Source organism: Oncorhynchus tshawytscha, linkage group LG07, assembly GCF_018296145.1.
Source record: "Oncorhynchus tshawytscha isolate Ot180627B linkage group LG07, Otsh_v2.0, whole genome shotgun sequence".
Classification (NCBI taxonomy): Eukaryota; Metazoa; Chordata; class Actinopteri; order Salmoniformes; family Salmonidae; genus Oncorhynchus; species Oncorhynchus tshawytscha.
In genome coordinates, this window is record NC_056435.1 from 62643138 (window position 1) to 62656077 (window position 12940).

The 12940-nt window shown below is 39.5% G+C and overlaps 1 protein-coding gene across 1 annotated transcript in view; it reads right to left on the bottom strand.

Annotated features, from left to right (window-relative positions):
• The window catches only part of LOC112255350 (potassium voltage-gated channel subfamily KQT member 2-like), a 69409-nt gene that overhangs the window by 6573 nt on the left and 49896 nt on the right, over positions 1 to 12940 (bottom strand). The window contains exons 11-13 of the mRNA XM_042324796.1: positions 12313 to 12581; positions 4144 to 4252; positions 3593 to 3724 (exon numbers count right to left, since the gene is read on the bottom strand). Coding sequence (XP_042180730.1) covers positions 3593 to 3724; positions 4144 to 4252; positions 12313 to 12581 — 510 coding nt within the window. The remainder of the gene's footprint in view (positions 1 to 3592; positions 3725 to 4143; positions 4253 to 12312; positions 12582 to 12940) is intronic.

Here is a 12940-nt window from a genome sequence, read left to right on the forward strand (position 1 = left end):
GACATCACTACAGAGAACAGACATCACCACAGAGAACAGACATCACTACAGAGAACAGACATCACTACATAGAACAGACATCACCACAGAGAACAGACATCACCACAGAGAACAGACATCACTACAGAGAACAGACGTCACTCACAGACATCAAGAGAACAGACATCACCACAGAACACATCACCACAGAGAACAGACATCACCACAGAGAACAGACATCACTACAGAGAACAGACATCACTAGAGAACAGACATCACCACAGACATCACTAGAGAACAGACATCACCACAGAGAACAGACATCACCACAGAGAACAGACATCACTACATATAACAGACATCACTACATATAACAGACATCACTACATATAACAGACATCACTACATATAACAGACATCACTACATATAACAGACATCACTACATAAAACAGACATCACTCCATATAACAGACATCACTACATAAAACAGACATCACTACATAAAACAGACATCACTACATAAAACAGACATCACTACATATAACAGACATCACTACATAAAACAGACATCACTACATATAACAGACATCACTACATAAAACAGACATCACTACAGAGAACAGACATCACGACAGAGAATAGACATGACTACATATAACAGACATCACTACATATAACAGACATCACTACATAAAACAGACATCACTACATATAACAGACATCACTACATATAACAGACATCACTACATATAACAGACATCACTACATATAACAGACATCACTACATAAAACAGACATCACTAAAACAGACATCACTACAGAGAACAGACATCACTACATATAACAGACATCACTACATAAAACAGACATCACTACATAAAACAGACATCACTACATAAAACAGACATCACTACATAAAACAGACATCACTACATATACCAGACATCACTACATAGAACAGGCATCACTACATAAAACAGACATCACTACATATAACAGACATCACTACATATAACAGACATCACTACATAAAACAGACATCACTACATATAACAGACATCACTACATAAAACAGACATCACTACAGAGAACAGACATCACGACAATAGACATGACTACATATAACAGACATCACTACATATAACAGACATCACTACATAAAACAGACATCACTACATATAACAGACATCACTACATATAACAGACATCACTACATATAACAGACATCACTACATATAACAGACATCACTACATAAAACAGACATCGCTACATAAAACAGACATCACTACAGAGAACAGACATCACTACATATAACAGACATCACTACATAAAACAGACATCACTACATAAAACAGACATCACTACATAAAACAGACATCACTACATGAAACAGACATCACTACATATACCAGACATCACTACATAGAACAGGCATCACTACATAAAACAGACATCACTACATATAACAGACATCACTACATATAACAGACATCACTACATAAAACAGACATCACTGCAGAGAACAGACATCACTACAGAGAACAGACATCACTACAGAGAACAGACATCACTACAGAGAACAGACATCACTACATATAACAGACATTACTACAGAGAACAGACATCACTACATATAACAGACATCACTACATATAACAGACATCACTACATATAACAGACATCACTACATATAACAGACATCACTACACAGAACAGACATCACATCACTACATATAACAGACATCATACACAGAACAGACATCACAGACATCACTACATAAAACAGACATCACTACATAAAACAGACATCACTACATAAAACAGACATCACTACATATAACAGACATCACTACATATAACAGACATCACTACATAGAACAGACATCACTACATATAACAGACATCACTACATAGAACAGACATCACTACATATAACAGACATCACTACACAGAACAGACATCACTACATATAACAGACATCACTACACAGAACAGACATCACTACATAAAACAGACATCACTACATATAACAGACATCACTACAGAGAACAGACATCACTACATAAAACAGACATCACTACATAAAACAGACATCACTACATATAACAGACATCACTACATAAAACAGACATCACTACATAAAACAGACATCACTACATATAACAGACATCACTACATATAACAGACATCACTACAGAGAACAGACATCACACATAAAACAGACATCACTAACAGACATCACTACATATAACAGACATCACTACATATAACAGACATCACTACATATAACAGACATCACTACATATAACAGACATCACACTAATAAGACATCACTACAGAGAACAGACATCACACAGAGATCAGACATCACTACAGAGAACAGACATCACTACAGAGAACAGACATCCCAAACGAACAGACATCACTACATATAACAGACATCACTACATAAAACAGACATCACTACATAGAAGAGACATCACTACATAAAACAGACATCACTACATAAAACAGACATCACTACAGAGAACAGACATCACTACATATAACAGACATCACTACATATAACAGACATCACTACATATAACAGACATCACTACATATAACAGACATCACTACATAAAACAGACATCACTACATAGAACAGACATCACTACATATAACAGACATCACTACATATAACAGACATCACTACATATAACAGACATCACTACATATAACAGACATCACTACATAGAACAGACATCACTACATATAACAGACATCACTACATATAACAGACATCACTACATATAACAGACATCACTACATAAAACAGACATCACTACATATAACAGACATCACTACATATAACAGACATCACTACATATAACAGACATCACTACAGAGAACAGACATCACTACAGAGAACAGACATCACTACAGAGAACAGACATCACTACATAAAACAGACATCACTACATATAACAGACATCACTACATATAACAGACATCACTACATAAAACAGACATCACTGCAGAGAACAGACATCACTACAGAGAACAGACATCACTACAGAGAACAGACATCACTACATATAACAGACATCACTACACAGAACAGACATCACTACATATAACAGACATCACTACATAAAACAGACATCACTACATATAACAGACATCACTACATAAAACAGACATCACTACATATAACAGACATCACTACATATAACAGACATCACTACATAAAACAGACATCACTACATATAACAGACATCACTACATAGAACAGACATCACTACATATAACAGACATCACTACATATAACAGACATCACTACAGAGAACAGACATCACTACAGAGAACAGACATCACTACAGAGAACAGACATCACTACAGAGAACAGACATCACTACAGAGAACAGACATCCCAAACGAGATCAGACATCACTACAGAAAACAGACATTATGGACATCAAACACAGGAGGACACAACGAGGCATGCAATGTAACTGTAACCTCCCGCTCTATTCGAGTGCTGTACCCAGGGATCTAAAATTTTGACAAAAGACCTGTTTCTTAGAGAGAGACTAAGTGCGAGAGAGAAGGAGAGAGGGAGGGTATCTTGCCTGGACTGGAGGTTTTTGATGCGGGCCAGCATGTCCAAGTGGCCGGCTGAATACTGCTCTATGACGTCCATCACGTCGTACGGCCTCAGGCTCTCTTTGAACTTCCTCTTGGAGACCATGAACCTCATAATGCTGATGAAGGGAGAAATGTTTCAGATATGTCCACAACCTCAAGGGGACATTTCATAGATGTATGATCGTTCTACTAGGGTTGGGGGGAATTATGTGGGGCATGAGACATCTTAATGAACTTTATACATGTCTGTTTAACAGTGTATTCTAGCGCTGGTCTAAACAATAACACAGATCAAATGAGAGATTGCGTTTGTGACCTGACTAGGATTGTAAAATTACAGTAATGTCTTTTACTTTCCCAAACTCCCAGAAATCCCAGTTGAAAGATTCCCAGAAATCCCAGTTGAAAGATTCCCAGAATCAGGAGTGAATAAGCTGGAAATATGGACCTGGGAATTTTGGAAAAGTTACAGATATTTTGCAACACTAGAACTGAGCCAGACCCACTCTGAAAGACAACACTTGTCTTGGCTTACCAAATGGCCCTGATGGAGACCTTGAGTCCGGGAGTTAAGTCCTGAGGGACAAACTCACAGTGGCAGCTCTTATTGTCGTCCGCTATGTCCTCACCAGGGAGGCTGGCTTCTACGAAACACAACAAGCACATGACAGCTCCGGTGTTAGTGTGTTCCTGTGGGATGGAAACGCTGAGCTGTCATCTGCACTCTCATTCCATCTTTTAGGATGTCAGTCTGCATGGAACCAAGCGAAGGCAAGGCACGGCCATTAACTTGCACAGCCCAGGGTTACAGTGTGGGATTGGGAGCCGGGTCGAATCGAGGGCAGGTTAATGGCAGTGTCGGTTCATGTCATTGGCCAATGCAGGATAAGTTCAAGGAAAGTGTGTGTGGGGGGGGGCATAGTGGTACCAGTTAGAGGTTAAGGGATTCATCTTACTACTGTGGCCCAAAAATATAAATGTGTGGCGTGCCGTGCCGAAGCCAGTGTGCTCTTGTCTGAAGCTACGCTAGAAGCTAGCATCCTCAGCAGGACAGGCCTCTGCAGTGTGCTCTTGTCTGAAGCTACGCTAGAAGCTAGCATCCTCAGCAGGACAGGCCTCTGCAGTGGACCACAGCCTAATCAATCAGCAGTTTGAGACAGTCAAATTCTAGGTGTACAGATGTAGGATCTTAATTTGATCACTTTTGTTGCTGAGAATTTTCCTGCACAGCAGGAAATGCACACATAGTATATTTGAGGTTTAAAAAGGCTTTGAAAGTTTGTAATTTCCACTTTAAAATGTCTAACGAAAAATGTATCAACCCCTACAAAAAATGTCCATGACTTATAATTCCATTTCCTGTTGCTGCAGGATTATGTTCCTGCCGTTGCAATCTGCCTCAAATGAAGATCCTACATCTGTTCTATACAGAGAAAGTTGTTTAAGGTGTTTCAATCTGCAGAATGCAATATGACAGAAGGGGGGGACTATGTATCTACAGTGTAAAACATGGATGCTCAATAAGCAGTTATATACAAGCTATAGCAGGACAGCTAACTCTGTGATCAAATGATCTTGCTATATCTTCAACTAAACTAATAGTGAAAACAGTGCACTAGTATAACATTGTAAACTGTCTGCACTGTATATCATTCATTAGCATTAGCATAGAATATTTCTGATACTCCTTTCTGTATCAAACTTTTTTATGTGCGGCTGAGTCACTACACTACACTGGTCTTTTGACTTGGAAGTCGGAGGCAGAGGAGTGTGGATCTTTGCTTGTGCAGTCACACATTTCACTTTCAATTATTGTAATGGATTAGTTTTCTATTTTGGGGCTCTGAAAGGCCAGACTCAAGTTGGCAATTTACCAAGGTTCAGACTGCACTTGTGAAAGGGCTGAGAAAATCGCTCCCTCTATAATTCATTGTTGGTGCTGTATTTGAGAGAGTACACAGTAGACTTCTCACTTTTTAAGACCATAATGGTTTTATGGTGTGTCAGTGGCTTTGTTATTCTTCGGGAAGTATTTAGACCCCTTGACTTTTTCACATTTTGTTAAGTTACAGCTTTTATTCTAAAATGGATTAATTCCTCAGCAATCTACATTTCAATACCCCATAATGACAAAGCGAAAACTGGTTTTTAGAAATTTGAGCAAATGTATAAAAATTTGAAAACACAAATACCTTTTTCACATAAGCATCCAGACCCTTTACTATGAGACTCAAAATTGAGCTCAGGTGCATCCTGTTTCCACTGATCATCCTTGAGATGTTTCTACAACTTGATTGGAGTCCACTTGTGGTAAATGCAATTGGTTGGACATGATTTGGAACAGCACACACCTGTCTATATAAGGTCCCACAGTTGACAGTGCGATGTCTGAGCAAAAACAAAGCCACGAGGTCGAAGGAATTGTCCATAGTTCTCCGAGACAGGATTTTGTCGAGGCACAGATCTGGGGAAGGATACCAAAAAATGTCTGAAGCATTGAAGGTCCCCAAGAACACAGCGGCCTCCATCATTCTTAAATGTAAGAAGTTTGGAACCACCAAGACTCATCCTAGAGCTGGTCTCTCGGTCAAACTGAGCAATCGTGGGAGAAGGACCTTGGTCAGGGAGGTGACCAAGAACCGGATAGTCACTCTGACAAAGCTCTAGTTCCTCTGTGGAGATGGGAGAACCTTCCAGAAGGACAACCATCTCTGCAGCACTCCACTAATCAGGCCTTTATGGTAGTGGCTAGACGAAAGCCACTCCTCAGTAAAAGGCACATGACAGCCCGCTTGAGGTTTGCCAAAAGGCATCTGAAGACTGACTATGAGTAACATGGTTCTCTGGTCTGATGAAACCAAGATTGAAATCTTTGGCCTGAATGCCAAGCGTCACGTCTAGAGGAAACCAGGCACCATATCCCTACTGTGAAGCATTTATGGTGGCAGCATCATACTGTGGGGATGTTTTCAGCGGCAGGGATTGGGAGACTAGTCAGGATCGAGGGAGAGATGAACTGGGCAAAGTACAGAGAGATCCTTGATGAAAACCTGCTCCAGAGCACTCAGGACCTCAGACTGTGGCAAAGGTTCACCTTGCAACAGGACAACAACCCTAAGCACGCAGCCAAGACAACACAGGAGTGGCTTCGGGAGAAGTCTCTGAATGTCTTTGAGTGGCCCAGCCAGAACCCGGACTTGAACCTGACAGAACATCTCTAGAGAGACCTGAAAATAGCTGTGCAGCAACGCTCCCCATCCAACCTGATAGAGCTTGAGAGGATCTGCAGAGAAGAATGGGAGAAACTCCCCAAATACAGGTGTGCCAAGCTTGTAGCGTCATACCCAAGAAGACTCAATTCTGTAATCGCTGCTAAAGGTGCTTCAACAAGTACTGAGTGAAGGGTCTGAATACTTATGTAAATGTAATATTTCATTTTTTTATTTTAATAAATTAGCCAAATTGTCTAAAAACCTGTTTTCGCTTTGTCATTATGGGGCAGTGTGTGTAATTTGATGATGAAAAAAATAAATGTAATCAATTTTACATTAAGGCTGTAACGTAACAAAATGTGGAAAAAGTCAACGGGTCTGAATACTTTCCAAAGGCACTGTATCTAGTATAATCAAGTACTATATGTCTGTGTGAACTCAGAACTCAATAAATATAAAGCAGATATCTGTATTGACAACAAAAAAAGTGAGCTTGAACTTGCCTTATGAAGGTGTGAATAATTTTTGGTCACAGCATTGACCTATCCCAGTTTCACTCCAACAGCCAAAAACATTGTGCTCTTAATGCCAACCAAACAACAGATCCATGAAAATGCAACACATCTTCCCCAACATGGCTTCCATTTTAAGGGAAGGGAGGAGAACAAGTGCCACTGTTCTGTAGTGCTGTGTTTAAGGGCCCTTAGTAGGTGCCAAAGGCTGACTGACTCTGAGATTGGATGGTTTCCTTCATGCAGGTTAGAATGAGCAGCGGCAGCCATTTTGAGTTGAGTGCATGGCTTTGGGCTGCTTGCTTCGAATTGGAGTGGTCTATTATGGAAATGAGGGACCCGCCCACTACTGTGCTCATGGAATGGGTCTAAGAGCTGGGCATGCATTCTATTGCTTATATCATATAAACAGTAGGTTCTATTGGTTTTGATCTGGTGGACATCCCCTAGCAGACACGGGGGTTTTCTTACTGATTAACCCCTCAATTGCTGCAAAGGAGGTGGAGAGGAGGAGGAAAAGACAATTCATTAAAGCTGGTTAAATAGTGTGTGGGGGGGGTAATGAACAAAAACAGGCTTATTAGGAAATGAAATAGAATATGATGATGTAATAGAACCAGAGGGCAGTGGTGATATTCAGTTGTGTCAGTGGGTATCTTGTCATGTATTACACAACCTCTCTGAAGGTACAATGCAGGACTGTGGGATTATTTCCAGATCTGCATTGTGAAGAGGCGGGATAGGAAAAATGATGTGAATCACTTAAATGTAGTTAGGTACAGTAATTAGTGGAATTGACTGAAGAAGGACTGTAGCAATAAGAAGCTTGATTCCACACTAGGACTGGGAGATTAGGAGATTAGACTGTATTATTTGCTCCATTTATTACAAACAGGCTGGGAAGAACATTTGGAAATAATTGAAATTGCAAATGTGTGCTAGAAATATGGTTGGTAAAATACCTCCAAGCATGTGGATAATAAGACGTTTTTACTCATAGTAACCTCTTAATTATTGTACATTGTTGCTGTATTGTACCTTCAGGAGAAGAAAATACAATTTCCACTCAAATCCAGTATCTAAATAGGAACTGATAAATATGGAGGCAAATTCTTGTCATCAAGTAAACTAACCATTGTGGTTTAGTGCATTCAAATAACTTTACATATGTTTTAACTGTTCAACATTTACATGATTTATGCTTTAACATCAAGAAAGAAAAAAAATACTATTTCAGGACCATGAGATCAGCCTGATTAAATGATCCATTTTGGGAAACCAACAATTCAATAATTAGAAAAGAGAGGAGCACTGCTTATCTCCAGAATATGGGGATATACATTTCTTGAGGGGGTTTATCTCTGATCTCTGAAAAATGATCATTTGGCATCCATTGAGCATTCAACATTATCCAACAACTAATCATTTAAAAAGAGGATTCATAGAAAACATGCTTTAATGAATACTGAATATCTCAATTAAAATAATGCAACGACTTTGGTACCAATTCCTACAAATAACCTCTTCATAATGCAATTATAAGCACATCAATTGTGCCTATGCTTCAAAAGGGTTTAAAAATGCATTATGAATAGGGTATTCATAGAAAGTGTGACCAAGATTGTCATACTAGTTGCATTCACTTATTGTACTGCAAAATTGTAAAAAGGCATGTTATGATAAAATGGTAATTTGACAGAAAAAAAACTCTACACTGTCATGCAGCAAACAGTGATAGTGCTGTGCAAATCTGCATTGTATGTACAATAAGCTAGCTAGCAAACTCAATCAAAATGTCACTCTCTGAAAAGCAGGTTAAGCTATGACTACACATGAGCATGGCCCAACTGATACAGTAGCAGAAGGAAGCTACATCAGCCAGTCTAAAAATCTGCTATCCTTTTCAGCACTATATGAATTGGTATATATCTGTCTGATTTTGAGCTCAATCCATTGCTCACATGTGACAAGATGTGAGATATTGTACAATAGTCGAACGGTGCCAAATAAGTAGATGCATGTCTTCCCCCAAAGGATGGATCATTCTAATGTCACATACTTGAACATTTTATGTGCATAGTGTTACAACCCTTCATATGAAAAATATTTTTTTTGTGATAAATTATTGGTAGATATGATAAAAAATAAATAGTTTATCTCAAAACTGCACTATTTAACATGTAAGAATGTAGGATCTCTGGTTTTAAAAAAGGGATGCAAAATGAAAAACTGGGCAGTGGAAATCAGTAAATGCAGCATCATAGTGCCTTCATAAGGCTGCCATAGGAACGGCATAGGGCTGCCATAGGAACGGCATATGGCTGCCATATGAATGGCATAAGGCCTGCTACAGTATACCGTGACATGCAAGCCAAGTGGCATTATGAAGTGGTGAAACTTACAATCAGATTTAAATGTCGTACAGTTCTTGCTTTGTAACAGTGTTGTCACTTTGCTTAACCATAGTGACATATCATGACAGGTTTTATGTCATAATTTTATATCACTATGATTTATGTCATGATCATGCTATAGAGGCATTATATCAAGTATTCTTTTTTGTTAGCCTGGGAATCCAAACTGAAGCTTGGGAATCCAAATGGAAGAGCTCTGTTTTCCCAGGCTAATAATTTGCATGACATAACAGACATCTCAACAGATGTCGGTAACAGTCATCATCATAAACTGACATAGATTGTTATAGCTTGTTACTGGGTTTAATATGCTCTCTTAAGCATGCTATTAATTGATTGCTGCAATTGAGACCAATAATTTGGCCACATTTATCATCTAATGGCATGAGACTGTAACCAATGAGAGACTGATATGCACACTCATTTTACTCCATAGAATTACTTTAGTAAATAGTTTTAACCAAAATGTATATAAAATGTATATTAAATATCGTCTAATTTTGACAGATTTTGATCTGGTTGATCACTAGAACTGATGTGTGAAATCAGATTTGGGCCGATTTCATGTCCAAATCATCTTAAAGTTACTTCATTAAGCTACACAATCAATTTGACACCTTGGGATGATTTGGACAAGAAACCCGAGCAGGCATCTCATTAGTATTCAAAATATATGTTTTTAAGATGTTTAATGATGAAAACAAAAGTCGAATCAAACAGCAAACATGAAGGTGATGCCATTGCCAGGAAAAATAAATCCATGTTATCTTACACTATACAGCATGTTTACCTTTTTACAGCTATTTACAAAATGGAACAATTCAAAATATTTTTCGGACAAAGATGAAGGGCTGGTTTCTCAGACACAGATTAAGCCTTGTTCTGGATTTAAAAACACTTTCAACTTTCGGATGGGTTGGCCCTGACTTTGGCCCCCCTGGCCCTGGCTGCCTTGTCCACTGGGGGCCCTGGGGGGAACCTTTCCATTGAGCGTGCTTTTTTGTCCAGGACTAGGCTTCTGTGTCTGGGGAACCAGCCCAAAAAGCATACCAAACCGAAAACGAAATATGATTGCAACATGAGCTCTTGTGTACATTAGGCAATGAGTCCCTCTATATTTGCTTATCGGTGTGTTGATCATGGGTGGTGTAACAACCCTCTCCATTTGCCTGACCTGGGGAGCTCTTCTGTCTGAATTCTTCATCCTGCATCTCAATCAGCACTTTAGCACAGCGTCAAACAGAGAAACGAAAGGGAATCGATGAGGATTGCATATTGCCAATCACGCATCAAATGCATATTTTCTGTCAAGGTACAGAGAAAACACCATCAAGAGCAACAACTGCATCAGTACAGACACACTACACAGACAGGATATGTTTAACATAAATACCTCATGTAGCTCAAACATATGCTGTCATGCTGTTAAGTTCATGGTAAATATCTACGATTAATTAGGAGTATCACTTTAACACCTAAATACTATTTAGAGGTGGTCACTATACCAATACTATATATTGAGTGTACAAAACATTAAGAACACCTGCTCTTTCCATGACATAGACTGACCAGGTGAATCCAGGTGAAAGCTATGATTTATGTCACATGTTAAATCCACTTCAATCAGTGTAGATGAAGGGGATGAGACAGGTTTAAGACCGATTTTTAAGCCTTTAGATAATTGAGACATGGATTGTGTGTGTGTGCCATTTAGAAGGTGAATGGGTAAGATAAAATATTTAAGTGCCTTTGAACGCGGTATGGGTTGTAGTTGCCAGGTGCACCGGTTTGAGTGTGTCAAGAACTGCAACGTTGCTGGGTCTTTCATCTATCCAACTTAACACAACTGTGGGAAGCATTGGAGTCAACATGGGCCTGCGTCCCTGTGGATGCTTTCGACACCTTGTAGAGTCCATGCCCCGACAAATTGAGGCTGTTCTGAGGGCGCAACTCAATATTAGTACGGTGTTTCTAATGTTTTGTACACTTATACTGCAAATAGGATCGTTATAAGACATGTTATGAACTCATGAGTTCGACATGAAACTGTTTTATAGAGCTATATCGAGGAAAGTGGTTATAGCGCTGTCTTTATCAGTTCAGATGTTTGTTATAACTTGCCATAGAGTCATGGAGCTAACGAAACCCTTATGTTAGCATCAAGTAGCATTATCACAACTGCTGTAACTGTGATGTCCCCTAACTTTATATATATCAACTACATCAGCAGACAATAATCACCACACTGTGCCTTTCTCTAATTGTACTCTCCGAAGTTGGTTTCAAATGAACCAAACAGCAAGGAAACGTAGATTCTACAGACAATAGAGAGCAAAGTATCACACCTGGAAAAAAGAGACACAATAGATACAGTACATAATACAGCAGTAATATTCGTACCATCTGAACACTCACATCACAACAAACCCATTTCCAAGATGGCCGGCTCGGATGACAATAAAACACTAAAGCAATGAAGAACAACACATCATTCAAAAGCTAGACTGAACTCAACATATCAAGTACCTCAGAAACACATTGTGTAAAGACCGTAAGATACTCCTACCTTCTGAATTTTGGCGCGAGGCAGCTCCCTTGATGCGGAAGGCCTGACGCGCCCGGCTGCGCTCTCCGAAGCTCCAGCTCTTGGGCACTTTGCTAGGGCTGTCTTCGTTGCTGTTGTCCCCACTAGGGGACCGGCGGATGGGTTGGCCCTGACCTTGGCCCCCCTGGCCCTGGCTGCCTTGTCCACTGGGGCCCTGGGGGGAACCTTTCCCTTTGGTCCCCGAACTCCGGGGACTGGAGAACACACGCTCCTTCAGGCTGACCTTCTGACTGGAAGGGGTCAGAGGGTCAAGAAATGTTGAAAGGAGTTATGTCCTATGATTACAACTTGAGCAGTACGAGTGTGTTTTTCTGTGTAATCATGCAAATCCTCATTTATCTAATTTACCTATATACAGTTATGGTAAGCAGATACTATTGATGTCACAATTGTAAGTGGTTAACTACTTGTTTACGATGTTTTGGTATTGCATCCAAATGAATATTGTCAGTGGAGTATCATCACTAGGCAGTAAATAATAACAACATTTTTCACTAACACTCCTCATTTTATTGAGCTTGTCTAAAACACTAACACAAACACACAATCCTGTCTTTTTCTCATTCATGAGCTGAACATATCTGTGGAC